Source organism: Ovis canadensis, chromosome 3, assembly GCF_042477335.2.
Source record: "Ovis canadensis isolate MfBH-ARS-UI-01 breed Bighorn chromosome 3, ARS-UI_OviCan_v2, whole genome shotgun sequence".
Taxonomy (NCBI): domain Eukaryota; kingdom Metazoa; phylum Chordata; class Mammalia; order Artiodactyla; family Bovidae; genus Ovis; species Ovis canadensis.
The window spans coordinates 171,717,158-171,736,199 of record NC_091247.1 but is presented as its reverse complement, the minus strand read 5'-3'; the positions used below and the strand labels follow the sequence as shown (position 1 = coordinate 171,736,199).

The 19,042-nt window shown below is 42.7% G+C and overlaps 1 protein-coding gene across 4 annotated transcripts in view; it reads right to left on the bottom strand.

Annotated features, from left to right (window-relative positions):
* Positions 1 to 18,781, bottom strand: part of ELK3 (ETS transcription factor ELK3) — a 69,099-nt gene extending 50,318 nt beyond the window's left edge. Inside the window, exon 1 of one of the 4 annotated variants that reach the window (XM_069585105.1) lies at positions 18,301 to 18,781. Coding sequence is in view for 2 of the 4 variants with exons in the window: in XM_069585109.1 (XP_069441210.1) it covers positions 6,698 to 6,755 (58 nt within the window). In the remaining 2 variants the exon portion in view is untranslated. Of the gene's footprint in view, positions 1 to 6,697; positions 6,880 to 18,300 lie in introns of those variants that run through there. The other 3 variants (XM_069585108.1, XM_069585109.1, XM_069585107.1) reach the window with 3 other exon arrangements.
* Positions 18,782 to 19,042: the final 261 nt, after the last annotated feature.

Below are 19,042 nucleotides of genomic sequence, written 5' to 3'. Positions count from 1 at the left end.
ACAGGGAATATAGCTAGTATTTCATACTAACTACAAATGGAGTTTTACCTATAAAATGTTTAATCACTCTGCTGTACACTGGAAACTGTTGTAAATCAACTATACCTCAAGCCAAATAATAGCTAAGTCCATCCAGTAGCAGAGGGTACTGTGCTCCTTCAAACACCACCAAGCCTCCAGCAGTGTGGCCAGGCTGCCAGGAGAGCCGGTCCCAACCCATGACCACCAGCATCACCTTGTCACCCTGCACCAGTGGGCTCCTAGTGAAGCTAATGCCTCAGGGACCATCACTTTGCACAAGTCTAGGGGCTCTAGTGATTTTGTATTTATAATTTGTGGGGGTCTGTACAAAGAGGATTTCTGCACCTTGTTTTAAGCTTCAGCACCACACCTCCCGAAATCTAGTCCTGCCCCGACCCCTTCTCAGGCTGCGTCCTCCTGAGAAGCTGTGCTCCTCTTCTTGATGGCAGTCATTCTGCCGCAAGGTGGCGCCAGACATCCTGACGTGAGACAGAGCTGCACAGAGTACGCAAAGCCTGAGGTTTCTGCTTCCATTCTTAGAAGCTGAAATACCCACGTATTTGCTCTTCTTTCTATCTGTGGCAACCTAACGCTTCTCTTTGCATGTTTCTAGTTTCATTTTTTTAAGCTACCCTGAGTTGGAGTTTAGAGGGTTCAGAAAAATTGTCTTTGTAAAGCTTATATATTGTGGGAACTAGAGAACTTTTAGCCAACTTAGAAAAAACCAGTTAGAAATGAGAGAGCCCAAGGAAAGGAGAAAAACTCCTGTGAAAGAAATAAACAAAGTAGGTGTTCGGCAAGTTCACAACTTTTTACTTGTTAAAACTTGCACAGTTAGAGAAGTCAAGATGAAACTTCAACACTCAGTACCGAAAATTCTGAATTTCAATTCCTCTGCCCAGAATATCTACTAAGTGTTTCTGTAGAGAAATGTCAGAAACCATTTCATTAAAACAAAAACAAAAACCTGTATTTAAGGCAGGGAACTGGAAAACAACAATTTGTACTCTTTGAGGTCAGCAGTAACTTGGCACAGAATAATTTTAGGGCATGAAGTAAATAAGGATTAATATTTGGTAACTGAGCAACACAAATGGAAGTCTTTTTTATATTATTTTTGAGAAGGTGAAACTAAGATTATTGACATGTATTTTCAAAAGACATTTTAATTCTTGCCAACCACTGTATGCATAACAATGCTTATCTGTGAGGCTAAATTCATGTCCCTCGAGTCTTTTTATTTATTAAAAATGTTTATATTCTCATTTACTCCGTGACTATCTGCAGACTGTCTGTGCTTTAAAGAGCAGTGTGTGTGAGCTAAGTCCCTTCAGTCATGTACAACTCTTTTATGACCCTATGGACTGTAGCCTGCCAGGCTCCTCTGTCCATGGGATTCTCCAGGCAAGAATACTGGAGTAGGTTGCCGTGCCCTACTCCAGGAGATTTTCCCGACTCAGGGATAGAACCCAGGTCTCCTGCATTGACAACAGCACCACCTAGGAAGGCCCCCTTAAAGGGCAGAGTGAGCAAGAAAAGAGGGAAAGCAGTCATCACTCAGCCTTTTTTTTTTTTTTAATACCTTTTGCGGTTCACAATGTTTTTCAAATCATTCTGAGGACAGAGAAAGATTTTTTCTGGGGAAGTCACTGATAGCCACTATAATAACACCTGCTGTTTACTATGCATATAATCCACTCCTCTTTCCTTCTGAACAACTCTGTGTTGTCTGCGGATATATGGGAAGCAACTCAGTTGGTTTGTTGGTGACTTTCAAAGGGTGAATTTCCTTTGGAAAAGTAAATGGATGGCTACATTAACTCTGGCTGGGAAAGTAGATTCCAGCCATTCTACTTTCTGTCACATCTGTATATTCAAGCCATGTCCCACCATTTCCCACCCTACCCATCCCCACCACTGCACATCCAGTCCTAGCTCACCCCACATTTTCAGACTAGGCCCACATGCAGATAAGAAAGGGCCTAATCTCACTCTAGGTTGCCTGGCACGGATGGATACCCCTTGGGTCTCTAAATTTGGCAACATCTCCAAACTTCCTAATATTCCTGGTACTGAGTTTGTTCTTCCTATGCCAGAAGAGGAGGTGGTGATCAATCCACAGGGTTAAAAAATAAATAAATAAAATAACTGGCTGTCCCAGAAGCACCCACCTATTTCTCTGCACCTGAAAGAAACAAATGGGTCGATCTGAATGAGATGGTGTATAGAGAAAGCTCAGCACAGTGCCCTGTACGTTGTGAGCCTTCCCCAGGACTTAGATGCTGCCTGTATCCATGCCTTCTGTGAAGCCTTGAACAAGCTTCCCACCGATGGAGCTATTTCTTGTTGGCCATCAGATCCCCTGGAGGAGGAGATGGCAACCCACTCCAGTATTCTTGCCTGGGAAATGCCATGGTAGGCTACAGTCCACGGGTCACAAAAGAGTTGGGACATGACTGAGCAACTGAACAACGACAATCACTACATCAGTGTCATCCAGCAATTCCAGCATAGCACCTGGTAAACAACGGGCATTCAACAAAAAAGTATCATGAATCTCAATTTCTTTCCCTTTAAGATATGGACTGTAATAATCTGGCTTCAGAGACTCTTCTATCACCTGCTAAATAGCCCAGACATAGACGAATTTTATTTTTCTCCTTTTTTATTGGAAGAAAGATGGACTTGCCCACTTCTCCGGCATCTCCCCACACGGCTTACAATCAGGTAGCCACACAAATATTCTATCATCTGTAGTCCTTCACATATATACACATCTCCATTTAATCTCTTCTTTGAAAACATCAGACACAATTTTATTGGGCAGTTAAGGGAACAACAAGCCTGCTAGATCAAAGCGGCCAACTGGTCACCCAGCCCTCCCAAAGTGGGGCTGTAGTTCATTACAGCCAATCGGTTAACCACATCTACCTCCCTTGTATATCAACATGCCCCAAAAAACAGACTCAGAAGTCCTGGGCACTGAAGAGAAAATCTTTTCAGGTAACCAACGGTATTAAAAAACCAGACCACATCTTGAAAGATAAGTAGGGCTATAAAAAGTCAGAGGTTCCTACAACCTGGGACACTCCCCAGGTACCCCATAGGGTCTCACAAACCCCAGGCTCTGCTGACAATGCCTTTTCTTTAAACAGATGAATTGCTCCTTCCCGGACATTTTTGGACTAAAACCTGAACCTTCGCATTCTTTGCAGTTGTTTTTGTTGTCTGTGTTGTTTTCGAGGATCTTAATTCTGGCTTGAAGCACATCTCCCTCCAGCTCTCATACTTGGTAACATTCAGCTTCCTCTTCTTCTGCAGGTTGTAGGCAGGAAACTGGAAAATGGGCCACAGGAAACCTGGCCTCCTACATCTGTCCCACTTTGTAATTGCAGCTCTGGTTTCATTTTGCCTTGTGTGTCAGCTCTGTTTTAACCCTCAACACAACGGCCAAACTCTGCTTTCTGAAAGAACACTGCTATGCTTATTGCCCAAGGAAATTCATCGAGACTTTTTCCCTTCCCCAGAGTAATTAACCGTATGAATTCAACATGGAAAAAAATACTAAGCAAATTCTCCTAACAGTAGTCATTTGGATCAAAAGTCGTATGGAGCTAGAAAAATGATTCATTCAATGTGATAAAACTACTAATAAGTCCCCAGTGAAAATTTAAGACCACTTGATTGTACTGTACACAGAAGTTATTGTATATCAGGATGATTACTAGCAGTCCAAGGCTGTCAGATGAATTCTGACTTTTGAGGCTTTGATAAGTAACATATGAAAATAAATAATCATCCCTTATTATAATTTCTCATTATAATGCTATTTCAAATTATGTTCTTAACCATACAGCTATTAGGCTGAACCATATGATATTGTTTTCATGGGTTGAAAATAGTCAAATACCAGCAATCTCCTATAGTCAACCTAAAACATACAATTGTTAATATACCGAGAGAATAGATACACACACACACACACACACACTCTCATCTCCAGGGCAGTATCTTCCTCCTGTCTTTGGTCCATGGACCCTTTTTGAGAATCTAAAATTCTCTAGTAGGGGAAAAAGATATATTTAGATCCTAAAGATAATTTATAAATCTCAGAGAGCCCCATTCTAAAGGAAATGTTAGCTGTCTTCCCCCACCACCACCAATACTGAGTGTCCATGAAATTTTCAAGAATAGGGCTTCTACCAAAAAAAACCCCATGATTTCTTCTTTAAAGAGGAACTTTTTTTTTTAATGTTAACATGTGATGAGAATTTACTATGTACCAGGCATTTTACACGTTGTCTAAATTGGATACCCATGATTTAATGAGGTAGAATAAGATGCTCCAGCCACAGGAGTATTATGGGAAAACAGAGACTCATATCCAGGTGCACCTGGATTCTGAGTCCAGCTTCTTAATCACCACACACAGTTCTCCCAGCAGAGGTTTCATTTCTTATATGCACACCTTACAGCTACTAAGAGAAATGTCCCATTTTAACACAGAGGAAAATATAGTTAACATTCCCATGAGAAATCAAATCAAGAAGTTTCCTTGTTCATTTCTGGTTTTGCTTCTGTGACTCCAGTTGTTCCAACTGGTTCTAAGACAGTTTGAACCCATCCCATCATTTAAAAACATATAAAAAAAAGTTTCCCTTTTTTAAAAGATCTACTCTTGGTTTCAATACGCAGCAGCTTCATCCAATGCTAAATAACCAAGGTTGCTTCTTGATGGTAAGAAGCTGTGCCTTCTATTATTTAGCTCTTTCTCAATAGGAAAGACATCCTCCCCGTTTGGTGTGTATACACACGCTAGATGGTGGATCAGGAGGAGGAACATGGGAAATGAAAGGCAGGTGATCTCACCTAGTCCCCAAGCAGAGCCCCAAACCTGCATGCATTTCATGTAACAATGACAGGACTCACGAGAAACACATCACTGAGAGTAGGGGCAGGCTGGGGACCCCACTAAAAAGACGCGACCCACCGGACTTGGTGAGCACTCAGCAGAGGCTAAAAATATCTTCTTTAAAAACCAACATCTCTGGGGAATCCCTGTTTCAGGTTCTAAGAAAGCAATACGTGGGATCTCATGGCGTCTCATGACATGCATATAAAATAAAAAAGGTGTTTTGCATTGAGTAAAACTTACTTAAAACCTTGCTAAGTGTTCTTAAGTTTGAGCTTCAATTTAATGAGTTCCCTAATCTCCAGTGGGTACTTTTCTTCCACACTACCCCCCGATTCTTATATTTCATAGGCCTCTGAATGGAAAAATCTTTTCCCTAAATTTCTGTACTGTTAATAAAATTCAATCCTGTGTGCAAGGAGAAACACTGGATGTCAGAACATATAAATTCTCATCATAGTCATGGCCTTGAGGAGTTGCATGATCTCAGGAAAGAATGTTAATTTCTCTGATTCAACTTTTTAAGTAAGACCAACCCTAACCCTGATCCATACAGGGTTAGCAAACTACAAACTACTTTTCTTTGCTGAAGAGTATTTCAAAAGTAAATATCTAAGATATCCTTTTGATCAATTTGCTATCTAAATGATCTTTAAAATAAAAATGGAATACCTTCAGCTTCAAATAGAGCCTTCACAGAGAGATTTTTAAAATCTGTGAACTAAGTTGAAGGCAGAAAATGTTTAGTTATCTACTTTTACAAAAATCAAAAATAAAGGAAATCTCACATGCCACTTCTACTAGGATGAAACCATAACCTTTCAGATAAAGTTGAAAGCTCTTCTATGCTAAATAGTAAGTTGTGTACACACTCCACAAGGATATACAGAGTGCAGTCAGAACACTTCTGCATGATACAACATGATGGTGGTTTTTCCACATCCAGAAACTGAGACATTTCCTGCCAGAGCATCCTCCAAACTCCACTATTGTGTTGAAACTGTAAAATCTTTCTAAATCAGGACTGACTTCCTCCTATTATGCTTTAGAGGCGTCTTTCTGGGAAGGGTAGATTCAAGGCAAAAGGTAGGAATTCCTGCAGCACCACCCAGTGGAAACATAAGAGAGAAAAAAAAAGGAGGGGGGCAAGAGAAAACATGTTGAATTAAACAAAAGTCATGTCATAAACTCTGCTAATTAAAACTCTGGACAGTGCACTTTTCCCATCAATGGTGACCAGCAATATTTTGCTTAACAATTGTGTCCTCGGTCCTCAGGCCATTCCTTCAATGCACCCACACAAATGATCGACATCACATCTGCCTGGTCTCTCTCACAAGTGTGTACACACACACACACACACACACACAAGGCCAGGGAGAAAGGAGTCCCCGGTGGGGTCAGGAGTGGCCTGCGACACCATCCCTTCCTTGCAGAAGGGCCCCCAAGGGACTGTGGGGACCAGGAAGTCTGCACAGCTGTGCTAGGTGTCCCCGTCCAGCTGCAGGGTCGGGCATTTCCTGGTAGAAAGGTAATCATCTGTGCATCTTCCCCTTTCCCTGGTCTGAATGCACTCAGTCTGGGCCACCTCCAACATCTGCAGGCATTTCAACCTCCCCCCGAGTGGAAAAGGCTCAGAGCTTCCCCTTCCTGTGGCCCTGATCTCCAGTCCCCCAAACTCTCTCCATGGAGACCACTGCTTCTGCTCCTCTGTCTGACCAAAGCCTCCCACAGGTTGTTTCAGTCCATCTCAATTCCACTTACCACCATCATCTGAACACGTCTCTTGGCAGCAACTGCTTCTCACGCACACATGACACATCAGGCTCCTGAGCTTGGGAACAGGATGGAGCAAAAGGGACCCTTGACCCTCTCCTCCCAGCTTTCCTTCCCAGAGAGCCCTGGCATCGGCCAGGAGAGGGAGAGAGCTGTGGTCTTCCCGGAGACACTGGAAACTCTCGTCTTCTCTACGGAACTTAAAATAATCAAAGTATCATTTCCTCCATGTCCTGGCTATTGTAAATAGTGCTGCAGTAAACATTAGGGTGAATGTATCCTTTGGAATGGTTTCCTCCGGGTATATGCCCAGGAGCAGGATTGTTGGATCATATGATAGTTCTATTTTTAATTTTCTTAAGGAACCTCCACACTGTTCTCCATAAAATCCAAAAAAGAGAGGATCTATGTATACGTATGGCTGATTCACTTTGCTGTACAGCAGAAAATACCACCTCATTGCAAAGCAATTATACTCCAAATAAAGGTTTTTTTAAAAAAGCATCATTTCTTCAATCATATCTGAATGCCTACATCACTAAAAAGAAAAATGGTCACCAACATTAATACTCCTGGTAAAGTTATCTTTCCCTTTTCCTGGAATAAGTCCACCAAAACCATTTTCCATGTCTTCTAAAAATAGAAAATGATACTAGTTAGCTGATCTTGACATTGTTTAGAAGTATATGATTGGTGTTAAGAAACATTACAGCATTTTTGAACTGTTTACAGATGGCTAATAATAATATAAATATAAACCTTTCCCCTTTCCTTTTTCTGAAGTGTAACATTTCACAAAATGTGCTGGTTTCTGAAAATGTCAAAATTTGGCTGGGATATATTGACTAACATTAGCTAGTTCGGGGGGCCTTACTATATATAGTACTGTTACAAAAATAGTGTTAAGTTCCTGGTATTTGTGACATCTTCTTTAGGGATTCTGGAGAAGCACAAAATACCTGCCTTCCAGGGGTGGCTACCTAAGCAAAGATCCACACTTACTTGAGCATCATTACTTCTCTTGAGCGCTCTTCTTGACAAAAGGCTTGGCATGGTTTAGAAAATGCAAATTCTCGGCCTCAACATTTATACATAAATCTGGTATGATAATATATTCACATTGGAAGGGATCTATAAAAAACAGTGACTCTGCAGTCTTCAAAATATCATCACCTGCTCATGTGGTGGACATCTGCGGGGGATTTTAGCTGCATCTAAAGTCATGAAGGTAGAGTCTCACTTTTATAGCTTTGCTGTCTCCATATGCATAATTCTCTCCCACATTTTTGTAGAGATATCAAGTGTAGCTATATGTGACAAGTATGGTACCAAAATGCCGAGTTTCTTCTAAATTCAAATAACTGCTAATAAAGTTCTTTTTAACATGAAGTGAAACTACAATGGCATGAAGGTAAAATGGCAAGCAAAAGGCATCTCATTGTTTCAGAGAACATCCATTTCAAAAATCTAGCCTGACTTGTAGATAAACTGTAGAAAGTGGAACACATTTAAAGTATCTTGGTGTTTCTGTTGAGTATGATTACTTGTATCTTTTTTTTTAAGTTGCAAAAACAGATAATGAGTGATTTCAAAACTAATCTTCTCCAAGGCATTATACTTAAAATCTGTTTATTAACCCCCAAACTGCAATGAATAAATGAACAAAATAACAATGAAACTGTCATCAAGTGGAAGACTGAGAGGTCATTCATTCGTGTCAGGCTGATGTGCACACATTTCCTTTAAGACACCAACAAAAGCATCCAACAGAAAAGAATGGTTGTTGCTGGCATCAGCATCCAACATCAGTGAGCCGAAAGCCTCCTCACACAGCTTAACTCCCACGCGGGAATCTGCCATCCACCAAGTCGGTTTAGCCCTTTTCTTACATGTCATATAAAACTTGTTCCTCTGCTTACTCTTCCAATAATTGTTCCACACAAATATATTAATTGCACAAAATAAACGCCAGCTTCAACTTTAGATGATCTTTTCCCTTTGCTGAAGAAAATCACCCTTTCTGTATTGGAAGCATTTGGTACATATACGATCTTCTCCATCAAGGTCTGAAGGTCTCTGTTTTTCTAAAGACAAATTGGTATGTCTTAATATCTAGGTGGCTCAGTGGGTAAAGAATCTGCCTGCAATACAGGAGACACAGGAGACTTGGGTTCAAGCCCAGGGTTGGAAAGATTCCCTGGAGGAGGGCATGGCAACCCACTCCAGTATTCTTGCCTGAAGAATCCCATGGACAGAGGAGCCTGGCAGGCTATAGTCCATGGGGTCGCAAAAAGTCGGACACGACTAAAAGTGACTGAGCACGCACAGCATGTACAATATTTAGGTTAAAAAAAAAAAAAGGATGTGGCAAAGCCTGGAGGAGGGTGCTGTTCTTGTGGTTCAATTCTGATTTAAATCAAAGCAGGGCAAAACTCTGGGGAGCAGTGACGCTGAGCTTCTGGGAGCCCCAAGTGCTCTTGAGTCATTCGGTTTGCTTTAAGACATCTTTTAATAGCATATACTTCTGTAATGAAAGTATCACTTTAGGAAATTGTTTAACACTCTTCAAAGTTACTCAGTGCATCCAAGGATCACAAATGCAGAATTGAGAATCAGTGCTAAAGAACCTAAAGAAGCAAATGAAGCAAAGTCAGGAACGCCAAGTGGCTGGATGAGCCATGCTTCTGGTTTTGCCTTGACTATCAAAGATGGAGAGGGCTCACCAACAGCCAGTCTTCCCTCCTCTAGAGACTCACCACCATGGGACCAGCATCTCTCTCTCCACCTGGGGTTTAATCACTTCCAACCCTGACTCAGAATATCACTGGGAGAATCTGGAGATGTTTGTCCTAAAATGCTTCTAAAAAGAAAGAAAGAAAGAAAGAAACCTAGCCATGCTCTACTACCCAACACCTTCTGGTCTAAATGATCAATATCTGGAGTTTGAAAAACAGGCAGGAAAGTTAGCAAAAATAGCTTTCCCACAACCCTCATGAAGTCTAAAATTCAGAGAATTTCAAATGTAAGACCACACAGAAAAGATCAAGGAGCTGCATCTACATAGTCTTCAAAGGATGCTAAGTGGTTTGGTCCCTTCCTGTATGTTCTATATGGGGCTTGCTGAAATTATGATGTACCTGGGCTTTCTTCTCTCCTGAAAATTATATTTTTAAAAATCCAAGGTCTTTTGAGTTCTCACAGTGAAGTAATGATTCTTTGGGATGGGATGAAGAGGTCTGGCAAACTTTCCCTTAGGCCAATCCTCTATATAGAACTGGGGCTTGAATCTCACATGAGAAGAGGGACTCTCTGGAGAAGCAGCAAAAACTGAGACCACATAGTGTCTCATTCTCTTAGACTCACGCGTTGCTCCTGTAGCTCCACCTATGGAGGCACACGTACACACACGCCAATGCTCCAGTAGAGGGGTACTGAGGAAGTTACCTCTCCAGTTCACTGAGTATTAATCAGAGACATATTCTTAACTGTTAGTGTTGGGAAACTGTTCTCATGTCTACAGCCTTTTCCGTTTGCCTAACAGAACATTCTGATTCTCCTGGGCTCTCGTGTCACCATTCTGATAATGACAAGGACTTACAGGTGTAAACATCTTCCTGCAGTTAATTCCTACAGAGAGACCCTGCACTTATGCGGGAGCACATCCCAGAATACATTCTGGGGCTTGTTTTGTTGTGGTAGTTGTCATAATCTCTCTCTTCTGGCAATTAACTGCAGGGAGAAAAAAAATATTGCTTAATTACACCTTCTGATTAATCAAGGTTTGACTATCAACAAACTACTCCTCGGCAAAGCCCAGCTGAAATTAGCAGCAGATCTACCCCTCAACTGAAAACAATTTAGGTATTTAATTATTCATCCTTTCATCATCACACAGGCAGTCTTATTATTTTAAAATTCAATCAGAAATGTCATTTATTGTAAGAAGTTATAAACAAAAGCTACACAAAGGTTTTAGTATAAATGAAGAAGCACTTTTAACAGTGAGCGTTATGGAACTCAGCCCAAGGAACCTATGGAAACTTGGTCAACTGAAGTCTCAATAAAGGACTATGATTGCTGTAGAATGATTCATTTTAATATGGAAAGAACTTTACATTGAGATTCTTTCAAGCTGTACTATCTTATAAATTACCTGTTAACCAAGCATTCTGAGTATAACACTGATATCAAAACAGAGCTAAAGTTTGTCCTCTCAGATGATAACACACTAACCTGATCTCTATAAATTCACAAATCTGGACAACGATATATCCTCTATAGAGTACCTTCCTGGCTGTCTCTTTGGTTTAACCAACAGATATGCCTCTCATTAATTCAAATAACTTACTAAGAAAGAGCTGGATTTAGGAATAGCAATAAAGTGCTTTATCAAGTTCACTGGCAAAATGGAGGGAGAAGAGCCATCCTGACAAAATCTTTCCCCTTCAGATTGCTTTTAACGCAACGGATGTCGCATATCGTACAAAGGGCTGGAATAAATACAAGGATGAGAAAAGATGAGGCCCAGTGGGAGCTTACAGACTGTTGGGCAAGACTTATGAGCAATACATCTTGATACATTCATGTGCAGATATCCCTCAGTTTCCAAATCTAATGAATTTCAGGGTTTGGACGGTGACTTCAGATAACAAGGAGTAGCCAGCTATCAAATCTACATGATTCCTGAGTTTTGAATAAGGAGTATTAATGAATAATGAGAAACACCAACCCTATCTCCAGAAATAAACATCTGAAACTGTTGGGTACCTGCGCTTGGACAGCAAGAATCTGCAGAGGAAGAATTCAGGTAAAAGGAAATCACAAGTAAAGCCAGTGGCAAGGGCTCTAAAGGCCAGGGATGGAAGATAGGGGAGATCTGGTCTGGAGAACCGGCAGAGGTTTCCCCGGGGAGAGATGGTTGAGCGGAGACCTCAAAAGTGTAGTGAGAGAAGTTGATGGGAACAGAGGACCAGGAGGGGATTCCCAGAAGAGAGAAGGGCATTTGGAAGGGCCCAGTGCTCAGAGGGCACGTCACACATTTGAGTGTTTGAGGAAAGGCCAGTGGAGTTGGCCTAAATCACAGCATGTCGCTTACATTAGAGATTTCTGGTCTGTATCCCAGCTGCAGCCACTGGGAGATTGTAAGCAGAGGAACCACAGGGTCGGAACTGGGTTTGAAGGGCTGCTCTAGCCTGCGGGCAGGGAAGGGACCGGAGCGGGTGAGGGGAAACGTGGACCCCCTCAGATTTAGCAGGGGGAAGGATTTTCAAGTATGATCAGGAGGAAAGAGCAGGGACCCAACCTGGTGACCAAAATCTTATCCGGGCCACTTAGTACCCAACCTGGAGACAGTCGCTGGTGTTCCCAAGAATGAGGCAGTCGTGGTCTTTAGAAACAAGGGGTGCCTGCCATAAACCTCAAGAGGAGGAAAGGGAGCTTGGCACCTTCCCTCCAATGATCCTGATTCAACAAGAGGCAGAAATGGGATTGAAGGGAAACTTACGGGGAATCCCTTTTTCCGCCACCAAAAAGTTTCAAAAACTTGCTGCCTGTCTCTCAAAGTCAGCTTTCGGGGGATGACAGCCAACATTCACTTTACACTTTCACAACTCTTGGAAGAATTCAAGTTCTCTATTCTAAAAAAAAAAAAAAAAAAAAAATCCAACAAAAATAGGACTTTGGATCTAACTCTCCAACCACTCTATCCTCTGGCCAGGAAAACCTCCGTCCAGGGAGATCAAGTTAGCCTCTAAACCAAACTTGTTTTAAGAGAATCTACTTTTTCCCACAACATACATATGACAGTTGGTTAGCATAAGTGATACTAAATAGTGTAGAAGGGATTTGTTTTTCCTCTTACAGGATGATGAGGAAATCCACACATTTTGACAATTTCTTTTTAACCAAGCAGATCAAGTAAAAATACTACGGTATTTTATTCTAGTGCTCTGGGGTTTAGTAACATGGTAGGATCATGAAATTGCCATAATATTATAAAATAACCAGGGAATGTTTCTAGATGATAGAAATTTCTCGCCTTGGAGGTAAGGGATGGGGATTACATAGGTGTATAGTATAACACTTCAGATCTGTGCAATTTCATGTATGTAAATTATACATCAGTGAAAGAAATAAAAAGACACAAAGAGTCTCAGATTCATTCTACTTTTGGAGTAAATGACCCCTAACCTCACCAGACAGTCTCATCACTCCCATATTTATACTTGGAAAATTAGGAACTGTCCTTAGATATGGTAACTTTGAAAATATTTAGGATGCTATGTGCTTTCAAATTTCTCTTTAGAGCATGCATATGAGTAAATTTATTTTAATCCAATTCAAATCAGAATCTATTAGCATAACTATCATCTTAATTTCTTTAAAAATATGCAAATAAATCTCACAGCAAATTATAAAATAATCCCATTTAATTCCTAATTTAATAATAACTTTCCAGCAACTGTAAATTAAAACACACAAAGTGGTCTGTGAGTAATTCCTAGTGGCAAGTCAACCAAATTACAACTTATTGAAACGGTCAATCCAAAGTTTATTTTTAAATTGCTGACATATATTTGAGTTTCCAGTAATGGATGAAAACAATTTTCATTTTGGTTGTGGGTAGGGATGATGAGGAGTCAAATTTCTACATAAAAGACTGACTTATCTACCATTTTTGAAGGCCCATAGGATGTGTTAACGTGCACCCCAGACACAGAAAAATACAAACTAATGGTTACTGAAGGGAAAAGAGGACTTGGCAGGGATGAATTCGCAGGTTGGGATTAACATATATATGATACTATACATAAAACAGGTAACCAATAAAGACCTACTGCACAGCAGAGGGAATTATACTCAATATTTTGTAGTAACCTATAAGGGAAAAGAATCTTTAAAGGAATATACATAATCGAATCATTGTTGTACATCTGAAATTAGCTCGTTATTATAAATCAATTATGTATCAATCAAAAAGAAACAGTACACACACACATACACACACACTGATAATTCAGTTTACTGAGGCTGTATATTAAGTGGCAAAACCAGAATTTTCACGTTCTCACTGCCACAGTCTCAGCCAAAAAGCTGGATGATCTCAATTCAAATTGGTCACGGGCAATAATAATCTTGAACTGAAAATTCACTGAAAATACCAATTTCAAAGTTCGGAAACTTTACTGATATAAAATGAAATGCTAATGAATAAGAGTCACCCAATGTGCAAGAAGCACCTTCTTCCCTTCTTTACAGTTAGAGAAGTTCAAGGTGTATTTCCGGTCTAACCTAGTTTCTCTGTTTTCACCACTGAGCATTCTATTTTGATGTGTAGCACCCTGGACTTCCTGTTACTACATCTTGATATTCTTCTGCAAATCATGACTCATCCTTAAATCACAGAGAAGCTCATCAAAATCCCAAACTTCACAGCATATATGAATTCAGTCTTTCATGAGGGCAGCATTCTTAGAACATGACTTGGGAGCCACAGAGACAAAAATACTGAAAGAGTTCATGTAGAAATTATGTCAATTCACTGTTGAGTCAACACATTTATTGGATCAATAAATACAAGCTCTTTGGGTGGTGATTTTGGTCTCAGGACAAGTTATTATACTGTGTTACACGATATGGTAACTGAAAATAAGTTACAAAACAGAAAGTATAGTGTGACTCCAATTAAAAATTTTGTGTGTGCATGTGTGGGCATGTGTGTATGTATTTTAAAAGATCAGAAAAAAAAATACATTGAAGTGTTAACAGGGATTATGGGAGATGTTTATTTTTTCTTTGTGGTTTTCTCACTCTTCCTAAGATAATTCACATTAATATTTTTATAATAAAAAAAACAATTAACCTTTAGAAAATACTGCTATACTAATGTGACCTCAAATATGTCAATCTATGAAGGCAAAGGGGATTACAGATAAATAATAAAACATGAAAAATCTTGCCTTAAACATACAGAAACATCTGCCAGAAATGGAGCCCTTCATTCAAATGACCACAACTGCTCATCTGTACGTGCAGGTATTGGCCCTTAGGGGCAGAAGCTGTCTGCCCACAGTCAGGTCAAACCCAAAAGGGATAGAGAATCTTGTTTCTTTTAAAGTTTAATGAGGAACCCCAGGTCTAGAAATCACAAAGATGGCTGAATCATTCCCTGGGACTAGAACGGAGCAGAGCCATTAATTAGTAAGCAGTAATTCATCATCAGCAAAAAAAAAAAAAAACAAAACCAACTCTATTCCAGGAAGTCACATCCTTAGATAAATTTTTTTTTCAGTGTATTGGGTTTATTTGGTGTTGGTTTTCTGAATCTGATAAACATATAATTGGGCAGCACAGGACGCATAAAATCCAGTATCTGACAGCTAAGAATGGAATATTTTAATTTATATGCACTGCCTAGAAGCCCTTTAAAACCGATTTCAGGAAAAGACTCAAGTTCTAAAAAGTTATTACAAATATAAATTTCAATATAGGATCTCACAATTACAGTTATTATGTATTACCAGGTTTGAATTATTAAGCTTTTTTTTTAATAAGAGAAGGTCTTTCATAAATGTTTAGCAAACATCAAAATTAAAATAGGGCTAAAAAAAAAATAAAACACTACTCTCCCCCATCTGGGCTACTGCCGTTCTGGCCTAGACAGCATTAGTACCAGGTGAGTGAGGTGCAGAGAGGGTCTAACTCACCTCACAAAGGCACACCATCACACTATCATTATTTACATGTCATTCCTCACATACTACTAACCAAAAAGAGAGAAAGGGAGAGAAAATTCATGCCTACTTTGTTATTCAACACGACAGAAAAGTGCCAATGATGATTTTTATATGTCCTATTTGTTGAATGAATTCATATGAAAGTTATCATCTTCATCATTAATGTAAACAAGAGTTTCTCAATCTGGGTACTCCTGACATTTGGGGCTAGAAAACTCTTTGTGATGGGCTATCCTGGGCATTGTTGGATGTTCAGCAGCATCCCTAACCTCTACTCAGTAGATGCCAGTAGTACCCAACCAAAATATCCCTGGATATTGCCAAATATCCCTTGGGAAGCAAAATTACTCTTAGTTGAGAACTGATATAAATGAACATCATGCATTCCAAATAATAACTTATCAGAATAAAGAACTTGACCTCCTTTTTGTTTTGAAGGAAATGTAGTCTACAGAGAAGAATATTTACAACCTTCATCCTTAAGATAGCTCCTGCAGAATGATGCTGCCTTTGGAAAGCTTTTTTCCTTATCTATTTATTGTAAGTTTTGTTATCCTACTTACAGCTTTCAATGCAACAATTTATTGAGCATCTACTCTGTGCCAGGTGCGGTGTTGGGGACATCCTGTACTCATGTCCACTGACTCACACCCTGGTGGGGCTGGTTGGGTTGTTTTCAGGACACGCTTTGCCACCAGAAAAGAAACACTGACAACCTTAAAAACCCCTCAAGAGAGCAGCATGTCCTTGTCAATAAAGGAGATCTACAGTGCCAATCAGGTTCCTTAAAATTATTTACCCTTTTCAGTAACTCTACACATTTCCAACATTGAAAGGTTTAAAAAAAAAAAAAAAAAGCCCAGAAGGCCTTGGCTATATTTGGCATAGAATGACCATCAGGGGTTTTTGCAGGGAGGATCATTACTGGAAACCCTAAAAACATTTAGGGACAGTCTTCTTCTTAACTGTCTGACCCGCGAGCCCTCCTAACACAATTTGTAATTTTATAATCCCCATAAATTGAAACTCATAACTGACCTTTCCCAGATAAAAGTGTATCACAGAGAGAGAGAGAAGGGAGAGATTTCACAGGGTATTCTGTTTGCCAATAAGACTCAGAAATCAATTTGAGCTCATTAATAGATGCCTGGAACACGCTCGGTTTCTCATCACCTCCGCCGCACCCCCCTCCCCCTCCAACTGAAGTACAGATGAGAGAGGATGGGTGTGTTTGAGCTGCTTGGGTAATAGAAACTTCACACACACACACAGGCGCGCGCGCGCGCGCACGGACAGCTAGGAGAGCAAAACCTTGTAAGCCCAAAATCCAAAATGACTTCAAAGTTTAAGATGCTTCCCTGAAATGGTTCGTTGGGCGACTTGCCCCTCTAAGTAAATAAAGCCGTAACTTGTCTCGGTCTCCAGCGCAGGGTTCCCCCGGCTGACAGTGGCTGCACAAAACCCCTCCTGTGCTGAGCAGCGGAAACTCCTAATGAGATTAGTTGGTGTGTGTGCAGACATTACTTAGCAATGACTAAAGGGGCTCTCTTCCTGCAGCAGCCAGTGGAAAATTCAGGGAACTTTTTCCCCCTGCAGCAGCAGAATCCCTTTAACCCTCTCCCCAGCCAACTCCAAAAACAACTCAGCCTCTCCCGGCGTCCCCCATCTCCCGGCTGGGGTGCTGGGGGAGTTAAAGACCCTCCAGGGGCTTCCAAAAGCGGGAGGGTGGGAGGGGGCCGGCGGGGAAGGGGCGGGTGACCCCTCGAACACTACAAAGGAAACTGTAAAAGGCACAAATATATAAACCTGAGAAGGAGCAAACCACAGTTTCTTTGTGAGCTCCTCTAGTGAGTCATTTTCAAGATGCTGTCTGCTGCCAGTTTCAAAGCGGAAGCGCATGGCAATTAGTCTTGCCGTTTCCAGACAAGCCAGAAACTCTCCCGACACTCGTTTCTTTTTTTTTTTTCTTCTTCTTCTAAAAAGCCCCTTTTGCAGTTTCTGAAATAACATTTCTTTCTCCCACCCCCACCCGCCGCCTAACTGCAGCTTGTCCTCAAGATGATTCGGTTCAGAAAACGTAACAAAAATCCAGACCTCCGATTTGTCTTTTAACCCTCCAAAATTGTGATTCCTACCCTCTAAAGTTACAGTAGCATTACAGGCCAACATTCAGTTGCAAGTTGAAGAGCCCCATCCCAAACTGCCGGGGGCTCCAAGACCATCGCCTGCCTGCCGGGTCCTCCTCCCAAATCGTGTCCAGTAATGACTGCCGGCTTTATAAGGTCCAGTTGGGCGTGCGCCTGGGGCGGCGACCCGGGCTGGGGGTCACCTGCCGAGCCAGAGGGGACGCGGCCCCCAGCCCCGCCGTTCGGCTCCCCACGCCCTCCTCTTCCCTCCCCACCCCTGTTCTCCCTGAATCCGAGCATCCGTAACCCAATGCAACCCCGAGGAAGTCCCAGCCCCCCTCGAAGGTCAGCGGTGGTCCAGCCTCCAGGCACGCAGCCTGCTCCAGTCACCGATCCTCCCGGGGACCCCAAGTCTCACCGTCCCCCGCTCCTCCGGCGCGCCCCCTCCTCCGGGCTCGCAGCATAGCCCAGGGCGGGGTGTGCCCGCGCCGCGTGGCCGCAGCCCCCGGGGCCGGCGCGCGCGGACCCAGGCGCAGGAACATCCCGCGGCGCCCACTCCCCGCGGCCTCCCCGCAGCCCCCGGGCCTGCAGCCTCCTAGCGGTGCCCACCCGCCCCACCCCCACCAAACCACACAGAAGAAAGGAAAGGAAAAAAAAAAAACAACACACAAACCAACCCCCACGAAACTTTGCAAGTGTCCGAGCAACAGGCACGAACCCTACTACCTACCCAGTTGTGGAGGAGCTTTCAAGATCCTTCTTCGGGGGAATTTCTAGGAGGAACCAGGCGAAAGCCCCCGACTTTCCATGCTGACAGGCGTCTGCAGACGGTCTGTTGCTCTTGTAATGAGATCCTGATTTCCCCCCCTTTTTTTTTCTTTCTCTCGCTCCTCTTTTTTTTTTCTTCCCCCCCTCTGGTGTGTGTGAGAGCAGGAAGTTGGAGCAGTCAGGCCGAGCCGGCTCACTTCCTTTACTGCATTATTCCCCAGGCGGTGTGCAGTCTGTGTAAACAGGCTTTTCCGCCCCGCGCCGCGCGCCCCGGCCGCGGCTGTGCGCCGGGGCTGGCCGCCGAGGCCCGCGCATACTCCGCCGCCCCGGGCCCCGCACCGAGCCCGCGCCCCCGCCCGCCGCGCTCCCCGCTTCCTGCTCGGCCACCCCCGGGGAGGAGCCTCCGGACCCCTGGCGACTCCGAGTGGCCGCAGCCCCTCCCCACGGGGGGGCGGGCAAGTCGGCCAGAAACCCGGAGGAGCTGCCCCGGCGCGCTCAGGGGCTGACCTTGGGTGGCGGCCGGGGCCGGGGGGTCCCTCTTCCCCACCCTCTAACCAACCCCCCCCCCCCACACACACACCGGGGGTCCCTGGGCTGGGGACTACGCTGGGCGCCGCCGTGGGGGCTTGCCCTGCCGGGTTGGTCTGGACGCGGAGGCCCAAAGTGGGGAGGCGGCTGGATTTGCTGTTTAATGTCAGCTGGGA